At 50.8% G+C, this 21,404-nt stretch overlaps 1 protein-coding gene across 2 annotated transcripts in view; it reads right to left on the reverse strand.

Moving 5' to 3' along the window:
• The window catches only part of TRPV3 (transient receptor potential cation channel subfamily V member 3), a gene marked incomplete at both ends in the record, with an annotated part of 34,915 nt that overhangs the window by 13,312 nt on the left and 199 nt on the right, over positions 1–21,404 (reverse strand). For both annotated transcript variants that reach the window (XM_080679251.1, XM_080679250.1), the window contains 6 exons: positions 961–1,241; positions 2,777–2,917; positions 12,164–12,340; positions 13,085–13,239; positions 13,980–14,066; positions 14,226–14,330. In XM_080679251.1, coding sequence (XP_080535377.1) covers positions 961–1,241; positions 2,777–2,917; positions 12,164–12,340; positions 13,085–13,239; positions 13,980–14,066; positions 14,226–14,330 — 946 coding nt within the window. The remainder of the gene's footprint in view (positions 1–960; positions 1,242–2,776; positions 2,918–12,163; positions 12,341–13,084; positions 13,240–13,979; positions 14,067–14,225; positions 14,331–21,404) is intronic.

Genomic DNA, 21,404 nt, shown 5'->3' on the forward strand with positions numbered 1-21,404 from the left:
GCCCGAGAGGAGGGACCTGTAAAGAGGACAGTGTCAGAGCCCTGATCTCACGTGAGTCAGTGGAGTTCCCATCTCATCTCACGCAGGAGCCTTGTCTGCACAGCCCAGGCAGAGAGCTCCTAGGGACAGGACAGGTCTCCCCAAAGTCAGTGTCTGTGTCTTAAGCACAGAAAGAGAGGAAGCAAGGGAGTGGGGGGAGAGACACAATTCCTCCTTTGTCAAAGCTGTTCTCCATTCCCTCCTCCCCCAACAAGACAATGAAAAGGTCCCTTGTGGGACCAGCCCTGACCACTGAACCAGGTCCCAAGGCCCTTGGGGCACCCTTTCCCCACCCCCAACCTTGATCTCAGACCAAGCGGCTCCAACCACCAGGAGATGTGAGCCCACCCCAGCTCGAGTCTCTACCAAGGCTCCCGGGTAAGCCTTGAGTTCCATGGCCTCATCACATGAGCACAAAGGGCCATAGCAGTCACGTGCTCTGCTGGGCTCTTGGCTCAGAGTTTCAACCTGAGGGGCAGGCTGGGATCTCTCCAGAGTCGGGACTAGCAGCCCATTAGCTCTGGATCCAGAGTAGCCATTCTGGGGCTCCTGTCCTCATGAGAGGCTAAAGGCCTCCAAGGGTCAGACACTCAGCCACACTCAGCACCCACCACCCAGGAATCCTCAGCCACAGGCATTTGAGATTGTGTCATACAGCCTTAAGGCTCCCCCACTCTGGCCCAGAGAGGGGGCTCCCAGGGCAGGAGAGAGAAGAAACATGGAGTGTGAGGGATTAAATCCAGAGGGTGGGCCTGTGCACTGCATCTCAGTGGCTCTGTGTGGTCATCAGAACAAACCCAGCTCAGCCACAACTGCACTTCTGAACCTAAGAAGTTGCCCTGGCCGAGGTGTGACCTATGGGGCCTCAGGCTGGCAGATGGTAGAGTGCCTCCTGCCCTCCCACCTGCCCCCAAGCCCCACCTCGGCCTTGCCCATCTTGGCGGCCAGCTGCAGTGGGGTGAGGTCGTCATTGTTGCGCATGGTCTCCAGCTCCCAGTTGCCACTCCTCAGCAAGATCATGTCATACATGCGCTTAACGAAATCATTCTGTGTCTTAAAGTCTTCGGCCACCGTCACCAGGGCATGCAGGATGTTGTTGCCCCGTGAGTCCTGCGAGGCGATGTCTGTCTGCTCATTCTCCATCAGCAGCTGCACGATCTCAGGCTGGTTGGTACATGCTGCCAAGGCAAGGGGTGTCTCGCCTTGGGGAGGGAGAACACTGGGGTTCAGTTCTCTAATGGACCAGAGTAGTGTTCCCCAGGTCCCAGGACTGAAGCCCATATCCTGACCATCTCAGTAGGATTGACCCCTGAGGCTTCTCTCCCCAGCTCCCCTTGTATGGGAAGAAACTGAAGCTACATCATTGTAATAACCCCTTCTCTAAAACACACGAAGCATTTTCCTACCACGGGGCCTTTGCACAGGCTGTTCCCCTTCCTATAATGCTGTTTCTCAGATATCTGCATCACTCCCTCCCTCACTACCTTCAAGTCTTTGTTCAAATGTCACCTTTTCATTGAGTCACCCTGTCTTATTTAAAATTGAAACCCTCCTCCTTGCCGCCCTAGAACTCTGTTTCCACTTCTCCTGCTTTACTTTTTATTTTTTTAATAGCATTTATCATTTTCTAACATGTTAATTAACATTTTTATTGTGTTTATCACTGATGTTCTCTTTCCCATCTAGAATGTTAACTTCCATGAGGGGAGGGACCTTTGTTTTGCTCAGTGATACATTTCAAACACCTAGAACAGTACCTTCTGTATATAGTGAGTGCTCAAGAAATATTTAAGAATGAAGGCAGGTGACACACACCTGGTCACACAGCAAGCCCGAGGCAGAACCAGGACTGGATAGCAGGTCTCCTGCGGCTCACCTCCCAAACTCCATCCTGTCCCCTTTCTTCATCCCACCCAACAAATGTTTCCCAACACCAGCTTCAACCAGACCTGATACTGGGCAATGGACTGGACAAGACCTGTCCTCAAGGCCACCCAGACCCATCTAGCCCTGCTGATGCAAAAACCACCCAGAAGAGAAAGCAGGTCAGTGGTTGTCAGTCAGTCAGGGCTGGGGTGGGGTGAGAAGCAAGGTTGACTACAAAGTTGTACCAGGAAAACGTTTGGTGTGACGGAGCTGTGTGTTCCCTGCCCTAGCCTGGTGGTATGCATTTGTGGCAACAAACAGACCAGCAAATTAAAATGGGTGAGTTTCACTCTATCTAAATTACACATTGAAAAAAAATATTGTTCAGTCCTATGACATCCCAACCCCAATTACTTTTGGACTCCCTAACCTGTCAGTCAGAGAATTTCATACTCACACTTTTGACTCCGTTTGCAGTCCTGGGTCATGAGCACAGAGGCCAGAGGCCAGAGCTGGCAGCCAGGACGCCACATCAGTCCTACTACACTGGGCAGCTCATTCCCCTGCTCAGAGCCTTCTCTTCGCCTGTGACCCAGGGCTCTCCTTGCTCTCCCTCCCAGGTCACTGCTCCTCTTAGACCACGGGGTGCCTTCTTAGACACTCCCTCACTGCAGGCTCGCCACCTCCCAGCCCCGCCCTCTCTGGCCCAATTCAGAAGGGTCGCCCCTGCCCCCACACTGGACCAGGTTCTGCGCTCCTGCCCAGCTCAGAGCCGGCCTCCAGCCCCCAGCCCCTAGCGCCTCTGGGGGCCGAGTCTGTGGGACGGCCCCTCCTTCCGGACCCCGCCCCCAGCCCGGCCGGTGGCACCCACCGAAGTAGAAGCCCTCGTGCTGGTACTTGGGGTTGAAGAAGACCCCCTTGGCGTGGGCGTTGACGTCGGCGCCGGCCGCGATGAGCAGCGCTGTGATGTCTCGCTGCCGCCGCTCGATGGCGATATTCAGCGCCGTCTGCCCTGCGCACAGGGTGGGGTGGGGGGCGGGGGGCACTCAGCGAGCGGCTGAGACCCTGGTGACGCTCTGTCTGGCCTCTTTCCCACCCTCCACGGAATTATGGCTAAGTAAGCCTCCTGTCTGGTCTTGGTGTCGCCAGCTGGGGACACAGTGCCCACGGGAGGCAGTTTTGCTTCTTGTTCCGCAGCAGCACAGTCTCGCTACCACACAGGAGGGGGCGCTCCAGGACCGGGGCAGGGGCTCTGCACCCAGTCCCCACGGCTGAGGGCCTTCCCAGAGTGGCCTCTAGGCCGCCATCGGGTAAGGTTAACAAGGCTGGTGGGGCCAGCTCAAGGCCTGATAAGCCAGGTGAACCTTAGAACCTGATTCTAAGGGCCAGTGGAGGCAGCAGGTGTTGAAGCAGGAAAGTGACATGACCCGAGTTTGGGTTTAGTACACGTGTATTTTTAGACCACTCTGGCAGCAAAATTGGAGGAGGTCTTAACAAGATCCCAGACTTATGTGGGACTCTGCTCCGGTGGAGCGAAGAACCCTAGGAGAAAGAGTCCTCAGGATGGTCTGTGGGGCTTGGGGAAGAAGCAGTGTCTCAGGTTAGGTCCGGGTGTCTGGCCTGGTAGCTGGGTGACTGGTGCTGGTGACTGAGGAACGGAACAGGGGTCAAGGAGCAGGGAGGTGGAGAAGGGACATTAACCCTGTTGGTAGAGCCTTCAGAACCTTCCCGTGTGGAGTGGGGGGGGGGGGTGCTGCATCTCAGACTGTCCCACCAGAAACAGTATTTCCCAAAGAGCTGCTGTCTTGCCATACATAAAAATAAATTCCTGGTGGGTTAAAGAACTACACTTTTTTTTTTAATTGGAAAATTTGTTTATAACTAACCTTTTGGTACAGAAAACCTTCTTAAGCAAGATCCAAAATGCAGAAACCATAAATAAAAAACTGACGTTTGCTTACATAAAAATTAAGTATTTCTGTATTTTGAAAGAAACCAAGATGGCGGCATAGGTAAGCACCTAGACTGCTGCCTCGCACAACAATTTCAAAACTACAACTAAAAGACAGAACGGACACCATCCAGAACCACAGGAAAGCTGGCTGAGTGAAAATTCTACAACTAGAAGGAAAGAGAAAAGCTCACAGAGAATTGGAGGTACGGCAAAGGGTCTTTGTGCGCGCAGAGGGAAGGGCGGCTGAGAGCCTGGCTGACTTTCTCTGGCAGAAGGGGGAAGGAAGCCCCCAACCGCACTGAACCCCAGCTCTGACTGCACTGAACCCCAGTCCCGGGCGAAACCCCATGGACGCAGGCTCATACAGGGGGAGTCTGGACTGTCAGGTAGAGAAAAAGGCACCCGGAGATTCGGAGACCCGGGGGAGACCCAGGGGAGCCCCGGCAGGCAGGGATCTGGAGGCGCGCGCGCCAGTGTGCACAAAGGTTGCGGAGGTTGCCACAGGCTTTCCCTAGCAGAAGGGAGTCGGAAGCTCCTGACTGCACTGAACCCCAGTTCTGACTGCACTGAACCCCAGTTCCAGGTGAGCCCCTGGGGACCCACGCTCTTGTGGGGGGGATCTGGACTCTCGGGCGGAGACTCGGGAGCCGGGGAAGGCAGAGGTCTGGAGGCGCACGCGCCCAAGGGCAAGGCTGACTGGAAACCAAGGCTGTCTGCTCCGCCCTCAGACTCCACCCCATCCAAGCTGAGCACAGAGGCTGTTGCAGTTTGGCAAGTCTAATCCTATAAGGCTGCCTCCAGCACCGAACTTCTCCCAGCATAGACACAGCTGATCCTTACAGCCAACTGGCCTGGAGGTCAATTCCTCCCAGTGATACCAACAACAATCAAGACTTAACTACAACAAGGCTGTACACACAGTCCACAAAAGGGTGCACCAAGAGTGTCCACCTCAGGTTAACTGGGGAGGCCGACCCACTGGGCCATACAGGAAACCTAGCATACAAATCTATCCTACCAACTCAGGGAAGCAATGAAAATGCGGCATCAAAGAAACAGATCACAAACGAAAGAAATGGAGGAAAACAAACGACTGGATATAGAATTCAAAACCATGGTTATAAGGCTTTTCAAGAATATCCTAGAAAAGGCCAATAAATATAATGAGATCCTCGAAGATATGAAAAAGGACCAACTAGAAATTAAACATACACTGACTGAAATAAAAAATATTATACAGAGACCCAACAACAGACTAGAGGAACACAAGAATCAAGTCAAAAAATTGAAATACAAAAAAGCAAAAAACACTCAACCAAAAAAGCAAAAAAAAAAAAAAAAAAATCCAAAAAGTTGAAGATAGTGTAAGAAGACTCTGGGACAACTTTAAGCATACCAACATCAGAATTATGGGGGTGCCAGAAGAAGAGAGAGAACAAGATACTGAAAACCTATTTGAAGAAATAATGACCGAAAACTTCCCCCACCTGGTGAAAGAAATAGACTTACAAGTCCAGGAAGCGCACAGAACCCCAAACAAAAGGAATCCAAAGAGGACCACACCAAGACACATCATAATTAAAATGCCAAGAGCAAAAGACAAAGAGAGAATCTTCAGAGCAGCAAGAGAAAAACAGTTAATTACCTACAAGGGAGCACCCATACGATTGTCAGCAGAAACTATGCAGGCCAGACGGGAGTGGCAAGAAATTTTCAAAGTGATGAATAGCAAGAACCTACAACCAAGATTACTCTACCCAGAAAAGCTATCATTCAGAATTGAAGGGCAGATAAAGAGCTTCACAGATAAGAAAAAGCTAAAGGAGCCAAAACCGGTTTGGCTCAGTGGATAGAGCGTCGGCCTGCGGACTGAAGGGTCCCAGGTTCGATTCCGGTCAAGGGCATGTAACTTGGTTGCGGGCACATCCCCAGTAGGAGGTGTGCAAGAGGCAGCTGATCGATGTTTCTCTCTCATCGATGTTTCTAACTCTCTATCCCTCTTCCTTCCTCTCTGTAAAAAAATCAATAAAATATATTAAAAAAAAAAAAAAGAAAGAAAAAGAAAAAGCTAAAGGAGTTCATCACCACCAAACCAGTATTATATGAAATGCTGAAAGGTATTCTTAAAGAAGAGGAAGAAGAAAAAAGTAAAGATAAAAATTATGAACAACAAATACATATTTATCAACAAGTGAACCTAAAAATCAAGTGAATTAAAAACCTGAGGAACAGAATAATCTGGTGAATATAATAGAATCAGGGGCATAGAAAGGGAGTGGACTGATAATTCTCAGGGGGAAAGGGATATGGGGGGGTTCAGGAAGAGACTGGACAAAAATCATACACCTATGGATGAGGACAGTGGGGGGGAGGTAAGGGCAGAAGGTGGGGTGGGAACCGGGTGGAGGGGAGCTATGGGGGGAAAAAGGAGAAACAATTGCAATAATCTGAATAAAGATTTATTTTAAAAAAAGTATTTCTGTATTTTGAAAGACATCTTTAAAGAAAGTTAAAAGGCAATTGGTAGGCCAGGGAAAATATTTGAGACATATAAAATAGACAATGTATTTTTTAAAGTCCGTAATATATTAAGAGCCCTACAAATCAATAAAAAGACAAACAACCTAAAAGAAACAAGAAAATAATATTAAGAAGCCCTCAGAGAAGAAAATACACATCGCCAATAAAGAAACTGAAAGATATTCAGAATCACTGGTAATCAGGAAAATGAAAATTTGAACCAAATGAATTACATTTGAACCTAATGAATTAAAGACTTCAAAAAAAAGGATTAGTGAAGAATAGGGGAAAGGAGTACCTTTGTACTCTTTTGTGAGGGGAGAGTAAAGTAATATTTCTTGGTGGCAAATTTGTCAAGCATTCTAATTTTTTTTTATTTTTTATTTTTAGGGAGAGGGAGAGAGAGAGAGACATCAGTGTGAGAGCAAACCATAGATTGGCTACCTCCTGCATGCCCTTTACCAGGGATCGAGCCCAAAACTCAAGCATGTGCCCTGACTAGGAATCGAACCAGCAATCTTTCAATTGATTGGGATGACACCCAATCAATTGAGCCACACTAGCCAGGGCAATAACCATTCTAATTTTAAATGTGCATGCCTCTGGACCCAGAAAGGCCAATTCAAAGTCTTTCCCTAAAACACATGTACACTGTGCACAAGGTCATAGACAAGATTGTGCATCAAGACGTTGTCATACAAAATATTGGAAACGACCTGGATGTCTGTCCAGGGGAAAACGGTGAAATTAGCCACAGTACAGTTATACTCAGACTAAGCAGGTAAAGAGGAGGCTGACTTTAATATTCTGACATGAGATGGTGTCTAAGATGTATAGTTAATCTGCAAAAGAGTAAGTTGTAGAACAGTACAATACTTCTCTATCCTATATAATCCTATCTAATAAAAGAGTAATATGCAGATTGACCAGCACTCCAACACACAAGATGGCTGCCCCCATGTGGTCAAAGATGTTTGCCCCCATGTGGACACAAGATGGCCGCCACAACATGGCCAGCAGGAGAGGGCAGTTGGGAGGGACCAGGCCTGCAAGGGAGGGCAGTTGTGGGTGATCAGGCCAGCAGGGGAGGGCAGTTGGGAGGGACCAGGCCTGCAAGGGAGGGCAGTTGTGGGTGATCAGGCCAGCAGGGGAGGGCAGTTAGGGGTGACCAGACTGGCAGAGGAGGGAAGTTGGGGGCAACTGGGCCTGCAGGGAAGGGCAATTGGGAGGGACCCAGGCCTGCAGGGGAGAGCAGTTGGGCAGGACCAGGCCTGCAGGGGAGGGCAGTTAGGGGGACCAGGCCTGCAGGGGAGGGCAGTTAGGGGAAAACAGGCTGGCAGGGGAGCAGTTAGGCATCAATCAGGCTAGCAGGGGAGTGGTTAGGGGGTGATCAGGCTGGCAGGCAGAAGCAGTTAGGGCCAATCAGGAAGGCAGGCAGGCGGGCAGTTGGGAGCCAGCAGTCCTGGATTGTGAGAGGGATGTCCGACTGCCCGTTTAAACAGGCAGTCGGACATCCCTCGAGGGGTCCCAGATTGGAGAGGGTGCAGGCTGGGCTGAGGGACACACACCCCTGTGCATGAATTTCATGCACCGGGGCCTCTAGTCCTATATAATAAAAGGCTAATATGCAAATCAACCGAACAGTGGAACGACCGATCACTATGATGAACACTGACCACCGGAGGGCAGACACTCAACGCAGGAGCTGTCCCCTGGTGGTCAGTGCGCTCCTACAGGGGGAGTGCCGCTCAGCCACAAACCGGGCTGATGGCTGGTAAGCACAGCAGCAGTAGTGGTAGTGGTGGGAGCCTCTCCCACCTCTCAGTAGCACTAAGGATGTCCAACTGCGGGGAGCAGACCTAAGCTGTCAGTCAGAAATCCCCTGAGGGCTCCTGGACTGTGAGAGGGCACAGGCCTTTCACAGGCCAGGCTGAGGGACCCCCATCTCAAGTGCAAGACTCTCATGCACCGGGCCTCTAGTCTATAATAATCTTATCTAATAAAAGAGTAATATGCAAATTAACCATCACTCCGCTACACCAGAAGCCATGCCCACCAGCCACACCCACCAGCCAATCAGGAGCGAATATGCAAATAAACCCAACCAAGATGGCTACGGCCACGGAGAGCAGGAGGGAGGCTTGGGTTTCCCTGGCAATGGAGGAAGCCAAGCTTTCCGCCTGCCCTTGCCGGCCTAGGCCTCCACTCAAGGCTACAAAGTTTCAATGATAGAAGATACATAAGTCCAAACAGAAATGGTGGCAGCCACGGAGCTGGAAAGAGCAGGAGGCTAGGGTTGCCCCCAGTGATGGAGGAAGCCAAGCTTTCCACACACCCTGGCTGGCCCAGGCCTCCGCTTAAGGCTACAAAGTTTCAATTATAGAAGATACATAAATCCCAAAAAAAATGGCTGCCACCACAGAGCAAGCAGAAGGCTTGGCTCCACTCCAGGCTACAAAGTTTCAATTATAGAAGATAAATAAACCCCAGATACCAGTGCCTCTGCTTGGGTCACTGGGGGGCGTGGCCGGCCTGCAAACCACCACAGGCCCCTTGCCCAGGCTGCCCCACACCCCAAGGGAACCCCCACCCTGATCCAGGACACCCTTCAGGGCAAACCAGCTGGCCCCCACCTGTGCACCAGGCCTCTATCCTATCTAATAAAAGAGTAATATGCAGATTGACCATCACTCCAACACACAATATGGCTGCCCCCATGTGGTCAAAGATGTTTGCCCCCATGTGGACACAAGATGGCCACCACAGAATGGCCAGCAAGGGAGGGCAGTTGGGAGGGACCAGGTCTGCAAGGGAGGGCAGTTGTGGGTGATCAGGCCAGCAGGGGAGGGCAGTTGGAAGGGACCAGGCCTGCAAGGGAGGGCAGTTGGGGGTGACCAAGCTGGCAGAGGAGGGCAGTTAGGGGTGACCAGGCCTTCAGGGAAAGGCAGTTGGGAGGGACCCAGGCCTGCAGGGGAGGGCAGTTAGGGGGACCAGGCCTGCAGGTGAGGGCAGTTAGGGGAAAACAGGCTGGCAGGGGAGCAGTTAGGCATCAATTAGGCTGTCAGAGGAGTGGTTAGGGGGTGATCAGGCTGGCAGGCAGAAGCGGTTAGGGGCAATCAGGAAGGCAGGCAGAAGTGGTTAGGGGCAATCAGGAAGGCAGGCAGGCGAGCAGTTGGGAGCCAGCAGTCCTTGATTGTGAGAGGGATGTCCGACTGCCAGTTTAGGTCCGATCCTACAGGGATCGGGCTTAAACGGGCAGTCGGACATCCCTCAAGGGGTCCCAGATTGGAGAGGGTGCAGGCTGGGCTGAGGGACACCCTCTTCCCCCGTGCACGAATTTCATGCACCGGGCCTCTAGTAAAAGCATAATATGCTAATTAGACCAGACATCCTTCCAGACGACCTTCCAGATGAAGCCGGGACTGCGAGTGAAGCCTGGGTCCTGGGTGCCAGAGGGAAGCCGGTGCTGGCAGCCAGGGGAAGGAAGGCCTACTCTTGCACAAATTTCGTGCATCGGGCCTCTAGATAAATGAATAAATAAAGCTATCTATTTCTATGTGCACATACACACATATGTCAAAAACCTAGGAAAGTCCTCAAAGCATATACCCCATAGTAATCATCTCTGGAGAGGAGAGTGAGAAACAAGCGAAGCGTTCCTCTTTAACTTAATTAAAATATTCGAATATTTTACAATGAAATTATATTCATATACTATTTATGTAGTTAAAAATAAATTGTTATGCTGAATCTCAATGATGAATATCTAGAGGTTCATTATGCCAATATTTCAAATGTATGTTTAAATTTTTCAATAAAAATTTTAATTAAATTGGTTTTTTTTTAAATTAGTCCCTTTTTTCTTTATTGATTAAGGTGTTACATATGTGTCCTTATTGCCCCACTGCCCCCCCCCCACCCCACTCATACCCTCACCACCCCCCACCCCCGGTGTCTGTGTCCATTGGTTAGGCTAATATGCATGCATACAAGTTCTTTTGTTGATCTCTACCCCTTACCCCCACCCTCCTCTACCTTCCCTCTGAGGTTTGACGGTCTGATCGAAGGCCTCTGATAAAATGCTAAAAATAATATTTTAAAAGTTGTCATTGTACCCTCTTAGCAGTATAGAGAGGAAATATCAGCCAATGCCAGGTGGGGAAACTGAGGCTCAGAAAGGTCAGTTGATTGCCCAAGGTAAGGAAAAGTGCTACTCTTGTGGTCCCTGGTGCAAGCAGTGCCTAGAACAGGGAAAGGAAGGTATCAGCAGATACCATCAGGAGGAGGAGTGGGGGAGAGGGTTATGTCTGGGAAGACAGGGATAAATGGTTCTTCCCACCATGCAGAGAAAGACTGGGTGCCCACAGCCCCCCCACTAACCCACCAGCAAGACATATAGATTCATGAAAGAAGAAAAGGACAAAGGGAGGCTGAGAAAGGAGAGGGGTAGGATTTGCAGCCAGGACAGCAAAGCCCTAATAGAGACACTAATCTTCATTTATTCACTCATTCAAAACATATTTATTAAGGACCTATTATGTGAGGCCCCAAGGGCATCGAAGGATCCACTATGGGGAAGACAAATTCCATTCCTGCCTTCAAGGAGAACATGCTGCTAGAAATAGGAGTCTAAGTCCCTCCAAGACTGACAAGAAGAAAAGAGGGGTGAGAAGGGGCCTGAAAAGAGAGACGGGTCAGGACAGAGAAGCTTGAGGCACTGGCCTAGCCCTCCTTGGCTACAGAGCTAGTATCAACTCCCTAGCGACAGGCTGAAACATTATGTAGCTCGTCCCGTTTCTCTCTTTGCTTTGGCTAGCAGGGAACTCAATGTGCAGTTCTGCACTCAGTTGCAACAATATTCCCCGACTTTCCTCTCTTCCAATTGGTAGCTTTTAGCTTTTCATAATCCTTGACTTCTTTTTTTATATAACAAAAACCTCTTATGAAACTCTGCCGAGTTTAAATAAATAAATAAAAATGAAATGACTTTATCCCATGAGAAAAGGTAAGGGCCCAACCTAGATTCCCACCTGCAAAAAGCTGAGACGTTTCGTGCCCCTGGCCTGTCATTAAGGCAGCATCAGTAATCCTTGAGCCCAACGTTTTTGCCACAAGCATCTCATTAGATCCTAATGGGATATTTATTGACTCCAAATTTTCAAATGAGGATCCACCTTACTGATTATTCACAACATATTTCCTGGGCAGGGAAACACTATCCCAGGGGGTCTCCTGGCTCCTCCCTGGTCCACCTGAGAGAGAAGCCACAAAATTGAGACCCAAATGGGGCCGTTGATAATAATGACAGTGATGATACTAATAGTTGCCATGTGTTGGCCCTGCCCAGCTCTCTAACCTCATCTCTAGCTTTCTTTCTCCATCACTCAAATGTACTTAGTTCCTTCCTATCTCAAGCCAGTGCCCTTGCCTTGTTCTGGATCCTTCTCATCAGACAGACCTCAGGTCAAAGGTCACCTCTGACCATCCACCCTAAAGCTGCCCATCCCCAGTTACTTTGGGTCACATGGACTTCTTTCATTTTATTTTCAAAGCATTTTCCATATAAAATTACCTTCTTTAGAGCCAGGGCCTTCATCTGTCGTGTTCTCCACGGCACCCCGGTGCCAAAAACAATGCCTGGCATGTGGTTGGTGCTCAAAATTATTTGCCAAATGAAGGAAGGAAGAGAGGAGAGCCAAGTGCCACGCTATGTGCTTTGGGCTTTCAATGATCTGTGTGGCCTGGCCGTCACCCACTGTACACACCCCTCCCCCAGGCAGGTACCTTTGTAGGCCTCCTCGGTGTACTCGGCGTTGATGAACCTGTCCAGAATGTCGTTCTCATCGGCAAAGGTGAGCAGGATCCGCACGATCTCCTTGGTGTTGGGGTTGATGTTCAGCAAGGCCTTCATCAGGCAGGTCTTCCCTGTGTCTGAGGCAGTCAGTTTGTGCATGAGGAAGTCTGCAGGCAAGATCACAGGGTGGAGCTGCAGGAGGGGCCCAGAGGAGGGGAGTCCAGGCTATGGGAGCTGCAGCCTCAGACCTCAAGACCTTGTGCATGGTCCCTGCTGGCCTCCCTGAGCCTACACACCCCACTCTCCAGCTCCTTTGCTGGCTCTTCCTTCCCAGAGGCCCAGGAGAGCCTCAGCTTTCACTCTTTGGCTTCTTCACCCTCTCCCTGGTAGGAGGCAATCTCACGCAGGGCTTCCCACTGTCTGGAAGTAGACAGACACCCTGAAGTCTGCAGCCTGCACCCTCCTGGTAGCCTACAAATAGAGCTCAACGACTCGCCCTAAACTGCTACTCCCCTAGTCCCCTAGACAGCTTGGGCTCCAACATCCACCAAGTCACCAATGGCACCGCCCAACTTCTTCCCCTCCCTTACTGCCCACGTCCTTGAGTCCTGCCAGTGTCGCTGCCTGAACGCTGTTCCCCTCCCTCAGCCTCCACTGGGGTCCTAACTCTACCTGGACAGCAGCCTCCTCCAGCTTCACCCCCATCCTCCAGGCAGTAGCCAGACCACGACCCTCACCTGTCTAAGCCTCTCCATGGCTCCCCATTGCCCTCAGAGTCAGGTACAAAGTCCCTAACCCATCACTCAAGTCTCCTCACACACCAGTCCCACAGGTCGGTGGGAGGGAAGGTGGACAGCAGGAGCCAAGCAGGGACCCCAGCACCGCACCCTCTGCCAGGGCCTGGCACTGACCAGGCACGTCCAGGTTGCGGCGCCTCTTGCAAAGCTCCTGCAGCTCCACCAGCAACTCCACCAGCTCCTCCACGCAGCCCTCGGACACAGCCGCAAAGAGGCACTTCTTCAGCCTCTTCTTTTTCCGCCTCTGCTCTTCTTTAGCCAGGTTTGCACTGAAGACAGAAAAATTTTCCAACTCACCACACATGCACCCCCAACCCTACCCTCTCCTCGTTTCCCACCAGAGCTGCTGTGCCTGCAGGACACTGCACCCCCAACATCTCCGCGTGCCTGTCACAGTGCCTAATAGCCCCTCCATTCGCACCCCAGGCCCCTGGGATCCAAGGCATCCTACGCAGTCTCCCCCTCAAATCCAAATGCAACCACATTTATCAAAAGGCATATTTGGATACACATAGAAATGAGTAGCAATGATACATGTAATTACCTTGAAAGTATGGGATAAGGGGAAGGAAAATTTCATTTTCATACTTTGTGTTGTTGGAATGTTTTTATCTATCCCTCCCTGCCCCAGATGCCAAATAGGCAACCATGGCAATGTGTTGACGTGTATCCTTTGTTTGTATGTGTTCTTGCAAAATGTACACTTGTTTGGTGTTTCACCACCATCCTCCAGGCAATAAGCAGACCATGCATTTTAAATTTACATACATGGTATTGCATTAAGTTACCACTGTGCTGCCTACTGTAATGGATGGATATTACTTTTACAGCTTATCAAATGTAACACTCCCCTCCCCCAATAAATTTCCTACACATCACAGCCATGGGCCCAGACATTTGTCCCAGCCCCCAAGAATGGCGGCTTCTTTCTCTTTTCTTCAGGGTTCCAGTGCCTGTCCTCCCAGTAACTGCCTGGTGGGCACTGGGAGGAGGGGAAGGGCAGGCTCACCTGGGACTGTTGGGATTGGATGGGGTCTCTGTCACATCATCCTGAGGAGATTGTGGGGAGTCCATGTCATCACAGTTGCCAGAGAGGCTGGAGGGGAGAGGGAAGAGAAGAAAAGGGGATGACTTTAAAAATGAACCATGTTAGCATGCCACAACCAGCCCGGTCATGTGGCCCAGGGCCAGTCACTACCATCCTCTGGAGCTGAGGGCAAGCGGGGCAGGGGGCTGGGAAGCAGGTGGTACTCACCACTGCCGGATGTTGGAATCCATCGGCTTGGAGAAGATGGGGGGAGAGGTCTTGGCGACCGTGGGGTTGGGCTCAAACCCTTCTATCTCCAGGAAGAAGTGTGCGCTAGGGGGACAACCAAGCAAGGCCATTAGAGCGGGGGCAGGGCCTTCCCCCTGCGTGTTCTGCAACCCTGCTGCCAAGGGTGCCACCCATTCCACCAGCTCCATGCTGGACTCTGGGCCACGTGGTCTTGCTTAACCCTCACAGCAGCCCCGAGAGGTGGGTACTGTCCTTCTCACCAACGTTTCATAGGTGGGCATGTGGAGGCTCAGAGGTCACACAGCAGGTAGGTGGCAGAGCCTGGATTCAAAGCTGCTCTGGGTGACTTCTCACTAGAAATACTGGCTGGGTGAATCCAGTGGTCTCTGCTGGGGTGGCCTACCACCTAAGGGGGGTTTTCCTGTCTGCAGCTGCCTCCAGGTACAAAGGACTCAGCAGGGATGGGGAACATGCCAATGGGAGCTAATTCCTCCATCCCCACCCCCCACCCCCCATTGCCCCTCCCACCTCAGGTCTGAAGCTGAACCTTCCAGAGAAGTCCCAAGACCCTGAGATCTACAGCGGCCTTTCTCAGAGTTACACTGGCTGCTCAGGTACAGTCCCCACCCCCACACTCCACTCCCTTCTATCATGTCTCATGCTGGGAATCCTTGTCAGGAAGGAAAACTCAGGAAAGCACTTTGGAAGTGGAGGTGAGGAAAGGTGGGGGGGGTGAGAGAGGGGCCTGCCTTCAGACACACCCACAAATGCAGACACGCATGCTCTCAGAACCCACAATCACACACTCAGAGACACGCCTTCTCGTGACAACCAGGATGGTGAGGATCAGGCTGAGGATGACCTTGGTGGCAGCGATACCCCCACCCATGGCCGCTGCAGTGTAAGTGCTGGCTGTGACCTGGCTCCATGACCTGGCCTGGACTGGGTCTCCTGACCAGCTGGCCTCTCTCCTAAGCATCTTTGCTGCCTGCCTCCCTCCCAGGCCTAGAGGATCAATACCCAAGACCACAGAAGAGCTCCCAAAGTACAGTCCCAGTCATTTCAAGTTCAAGGGAAGAGAGCAGAGGAGGGATGGTGGCCCCATTCTACAGAAGGGGGAACCAAGGCCCAGTATGGAGAAGCCACTCATCCACAGTCACCCCTGAGCATAAAAACCAAGTTAGTCAGAGAACCTGACTCCTCATGTCCAGCCTCCGGCTCATGCCACTCTCCATGCTGCTTTGCTCTCCTCTCAGCCCTCCGGGTCTGCTTCCCGCCAAACCAGCTCCAGGAATTAGCTGCAGAGGGAGGCCACCCAACACAGCTACCCCTGGGGTGGGGCAGGGAGGAGGGAGATGCAGGCCTAGCCTGGGGAATCCCTCTCCGCTCCTCTCCTCCAGCCACAGACAAGCCTGGAAGGCTCAACTAATCCAGAAATGGGCATAAGTGGGGTGGGGACAGTGTCGGCTGATACATTGGCCCTCACCTTCCTGTCTCCTGCCCACCAAGAGAAACTTTCTTACCTGCCCTAAAATCAGATCCTTCTTCCAAAAGAGAAGACAAAGGAAGGAGTAAACCCCTGGCTGGGATCCTAAGGCTCTGCCTCTGTGGATAGATACTTTCCACAAAGTATCTGCCTCTGCCTCTGCCTCTGCCTCTGCCTCTGCCTCTGCCTCTGCCTCTGCCTCTGCCTCTGCCTCTGCCTCTGCCTCCTATGTGACCCCAGGTGGTCTCTTGCCATCGCAGGGCCAAGTGTCCTCACCTGGGTAGAGAATGGCTGGGGTCAGATGACCCCCAGGGCTTGGATTCTGGAGCAGGGGAGCGCTGGGATAATCACTTATGGACTGTCCAGATTAAATGGGCATCAGAGGTCATTGAATCCAGCCACCATTCCCCTGCCTCCTGCAGTGCCCCCACAATAGCCACCCCAAAGCTATCCCTACCTGTCTGGGATCTTCAGTAGTACATTTACTCAACAAATATTTATTGAGCACCTACAATGTGCCAGGCACTGTTCTAGGGACTAGGGATATAGTGGTGAACACTTGTGCAAAATCTCTCTCTTCACAGAGTTACTGTTCTAGTGGGTTGGCCAAAACTGGCCCCAATGATCAGACCAGGGCATAGCACAATGAGGCCATTGCTTTTCTTTTCTTTTTTAATTGACTTTTAGAAAGGAGGGAAGAGGGATAAAGAGATAGATACATTGATGGGAGAGAAACATCAATTGGCTGCCTCCTGCAAGCCTCCCACCAGGGATCAGGCCCGCAACCCAGACATGTACCCTGACTAGGAATCAAACTGGTGACCTCTTGGTTCATGGGTCAACACTTAACCACTGGGCAACACCAGCCAGGCAGCCATTGCTTTTCTTGCTCTAGACCAGTGGTTCTCAACCTTTCTAATGCCGCAACCCTTTAATAATGCCGCGCCTAAGACCATCGGAAAACACAGATATTTACATTACTATTCATTAACAGTAGCAAAATTACAGTTATGAATTAGCAACGAAAATAATTTTATGGTTGGGGGTCACCACAACATGAGGAACTGTATTAAAGGGTCACGGCATTAGGAAGGTTGAGAACCACTGCACAATGCACTGTCCTTCAACTCCAAGTTTCTCAATGCAGAAACTACAGTTGTTTTATCCTTGATTCACCAGAACCCAACACTGGTCCTGACACTCAGAAGAAACTAAATGGATGAACAGGGAGACGGATAGGCAATGAGTGAAAGATAAATGAATAAAAAGAAGAATGGGTGGTGGGATAGATGGACAGATGAGTGGATGGATGAATAGATGGATAGATGATGAATTCATGAATGGATGAAAGGGAAGGAAGGAAGGAAGGAAGGAAGGAAGGAAGGAAGGAAAAGGAAAGGAGGGAAGAAAGAAAGGAAGGAAGTTAAAAAGGAAGAAAAGAAGAAGGAAAGGAGGGAAGAGGAGGAAGGGAGGGAGAAGGAAGGAAGGAAAGAAGGAAGGAAGGAAGGAAGGAAGGAAGGAAGAAAAAGGAAAGGAGGGAAGAAAGGAAGGAAGAAAGTTAAAAAGGAAGAAAAGAAGGAAAGGAGGGAAGAGGAGGAAGGGAGGGAGAAGGAAGGAAGGAAGGAAGGAAGGAAGGAAGGAAGGAAGGAAGGAAGGAAGGAAGGAAGGAAGGAAGGCTGAGGATTTAGTTAGGTGCATAAATATGTGAGTAGATAGAGAGACTGGTGAACTAGACTAATAAGCAAACAGACCAACACAACCTTACACTGCAAATGCTGTTTGAAGGTTGCATCCCTCAAGTGGCTCCCACTGGGCTCTCATTTGCCCAAAGTCCTCACCTCTCAGTCCCAGTTTTGCACAAGAAGTTGAGGAGGGGTCCTTTGCCTCTTCCACTCCTCCTCCTTCTCAGAGCCTCCTCCAAGAGCCCACAAGGGTCTTAAGAATGGTCCAGAAAATCAAATCATGAAAGTATCTATCCACTCCAGGCCTGGAGACTGAGGGCCCAAGTGTGTCCTCATCTCACCGTGAAGTGTTCTCACTGATGCTGAGGGACTGTGCTGAGCCACCAGGCTGCTTACTCATCAACCCACCCACTCCCACTCCTCTCGTCCTGCCTGCTCCTTCACTGACTCACCCACTTACTCCATAACTATGAGTATGCTCTGTATAGGAAACCTGGGGGCAGGGAGGGAATAGATGACCTCTGAAGAGGCCCTGACCTCAGAGATCTCAACCAGAGCTAAGACATTGTCCTAATAACTAACTGTACTATCTGTTCAGAGAGACTATAGGAGCTCAGGGGAGGAGAAGGTCCTCCCAGTTGAGGACAGGGATGGGGAAGGTTCTGTGATCTGTTGGGTGAGATTTGGGCAGGATCTTGAAATGGACCTGTGGTTTGGGAAAAGCCCTGGAAGCAGAATGAGCAGCATGAGAGAAGCACCTGGAAGGGAGGTAGGGGCTGTGTCTGAGAAAGGAAGTCTTTTTTTTTTTTTTTTTTTTTTTTGAATTTTTAAATTGTATTTTATTATTTAAAGTATTACAAATAGTAGTACATGTGTCTCCTTTTTTTCCCCCATTGACCTTCCCCTGGCCTCCCCTTCCCTTCCCCCCCCCCCCGCTCCCCCCCCGTACATGCCCTCACCGCCCCCCCCTGCCCCGCCCAGTGTCTTGCATCCATTTGTTATGCTTATATGCATGCATACAACTCCTTTGGTTGATCTCTTACCTCCTGCCCCCAACCCTCCCCAGCCTTCCCACTATAGTTTGACCATCTGTTCGATGCTTTTCTGCCCCAGTATCTATTTTTGTTCATCAGTTTATAATGTTCTTTATGATCCATAAATGAGTGAGATCATGTGGTCTTTCACTGACTGGCTTATTTCACTTAGCATAATGCTCTCCAGGTCCATCCATGCTGCTGAAAATGGTAAGAGTTCCTGAGAAAGGAAGTTTTAAGGGCTTGGAAGGAGAGTGGTAAGAGCCAGGGTGGAGAGGACCCAACAGTGGACAAGGATCTAACTCCTGGGGCAGGGAGCTGCTGGAACATGAAGGCCTGTCCCATGCCCATCCTACTTGCCACCACACATGCCACCTCTTACCCTCCATCACGAGCAGATGGCAAGGTCTTGTGACATCCTGGCTCCTGACCTGCAGCAGATGCTGCTTGCTTATTCCTACCTTTGGCCCAGACCCGTGGTCGGCAAACCGTGGCTCGCGAGCCACATGCGGCTCTTTGGCCCCTTGAGTATGGCTCTTCCACAAAATACCACAGCCTGGGCAAGTCTATTTTGAAGAAGTGGCATTAGAAGAAGTTTAAGTTTAAAAAATTTGGCTCTCAAAAGAAATTTCCATCATTGTACTGTTGATATTTGGCTCTGTTGACTAATGAGTTTGCCAACCACTGGCCCAGACCAAAGGGCACCACCTGGATGTTGTTAACACAGGTGAGCAGACAGCTCTGCATTATTTCTCCTGCATTTCTGTCTCTTTGAAGGCAAAGAGCTACTCGCTCAAGCAGCCCCAGGGCTAGGGAGGATCCTGTCTCCCTGCTTTGTCCCAATAAATGCCCAAGTGCTCTGAGCGCCAGGAGGCCAACTCCTCCACAGCCTTTATCAGCCTCACCGCTGTCCCTGGGCATCACCTTGCCCAGTAAGATGGTTACCGTGCCAGTTACTCACAGGAGTGGGTGATGGTTCAGGAAAAAATCTCTCCCCAATCTAGATTTCTTGATGCCTTCAATTCCATCACTTAGTTCATATTTCCTTAGTGGTCACAATTGCCATCTTTATTTACATATAATTTTTCTTTTCTTTTTCTTTCTAGACCTGAGGAGCTCTATACTCAGTCCTGAGGGAGATGCCCACATTTTCAGGGTCTTGGGAGAAGCAGGCACACATAAAGGCTCTCAAAAGGCCTTCTAGAAGAAGAAAGGGCCACCACTTCCTGAGAAAAAAGGTCACATCCCATACCCAGGCCCTTGGCTGATTAAGGCCATAGGCAGAGTGGAGCCTAGAGTTAAGTTCATGAACAGGCATGGGCTCAAAAATCACAGCTTGACTCCTGGAAGAACCTGGGATTTTCCTGAAAACCTGTCCTCAATCCTTCCCTGAGACTCAAACCTCCCCTGGGAACATGAGAGGGAGGGGGAGGGGAAGAGAGACAGGAGGGTGGTGGTTGGGGCCTTGGCTCAAGGATCTCTCTGCTCTTACTCAGACAAGCCCACCAAGATCCAAGCCGTCCCATGGTCCTACTGAGACCTGTCTGATCTCCATGTCTGATCTCGGAATTTTCTCTCCTGTGCTCTGGGATGGAGCTTCCATCTGGAGGTTCCATGGCCACCTCTCAGCCAACATTTCACACCTAAACTTGGCTTATTCCTGCTAACCTTGCTCCTTCTCCTCTGACATGCTGATGTCAGAGATGGTCCCATCATCCCTCCAGGTCCCCCCATCAGAAGAAGGGGATGTCTTTTGTTCCTCATTCTCCATCCCCTTCCATAGTTGATCCCGTGGACCCCATGATCATAATGCCTCTCTGATTGGTCCCCTTTTCTCTACCCCTAACCACCCAGGCTCAAACTTCACGACCTGGACTTCCCAACAGTCTCTCCTCCAATCTGTCATCCATGCAGATCACCCAGAGTATCCTTTCCAAAATGCAAATTTCACCATGCTCTTTCTTTCACACAAAACCCTCTATGGCTCCCCACTCAGTTTTGTCCACTCTCCTTAACTGACCACCAAGACCCAGCCCCAGTGGAACTCATCTCCTCAAACTCCCCGACCCATCCAGGACTTCAACCACATGGTTCTCCTCACTGGTCCCTGCCCCAGACCTGATACATAGAAGACCTCAGTGATTATTACTCAAACCAATGTAAGGGAAAGCACCAAGCTCACCTCTGGCCAAGAGTGGGCCAGGGACAGGGGCAGAGGAGGCAAGGCAAATGGGCCAGCCTAGACCAGTGGGCCCACCCGAGGGCCAGGGGAAGCACAGCTGGGGTGGAGGAGGAGCATTCAGGCTTGAGGGGCACCAAATAGGCCGAGAGGGTTGGGGGACAACAGTGGAGGCAGCTCAGGGGCCAGGTGTGACCCTAGAGAAATACTTTTCCTGCTCCATGTTCCCAACTGGGAAGTGGTCAAAACATCCTAGCCCTGCCCAGTTCCCAAGGGCCCTGTGTAGTGATGATGACAATGATGACGATGACGATAAATCTCAAGGTTACAAAAATACTATCAATGTCAACATGTGCTGGACACTGACTGCGGGCCAGGTACCATGCTGAGTACTTGGATGGCACGATCCCAATTAACCATCATCCTATGAGTTGGTGCCATTGCTGGTGTCCCCATTACATAGGTGGAGTTACGGTGACTGACCTGGCTGGGCACACAATGGATGTGCATGAAAATAGTACCCAGTATGGGGTCCCTACCCCCTGTAATGTCCACTCACCTTTTGCTCCTTGTCTCCAGATGGCTCCAGCAATCCCTTACCTTCCCCAGGAGTCTTCCTAAAGGTTCCGGCCTCAGTGGCCCCTGGCACCTCCCTGATGATTCCAGTCACACTGACCTTCCTGACTCGGCCCCCTGAGTCTACAATATGGTTTCCCCGCCCACCCGGTTATACATAGTTGGGCACCAGGCCACCGCAGATGAGGCTGAACCTCTCCA

The sequence above is a fragment of the Plecotus auritus genome, assembly GCF_963455305.1.
Source record: "Plecotus auritus genome assembly, chromosome: 7".
NCBI lineage: Eukaryota > Metazoa > Chordata > Mammalia > Chiroptera > Vespertilionidae > Plecotus > Plecotus auritus.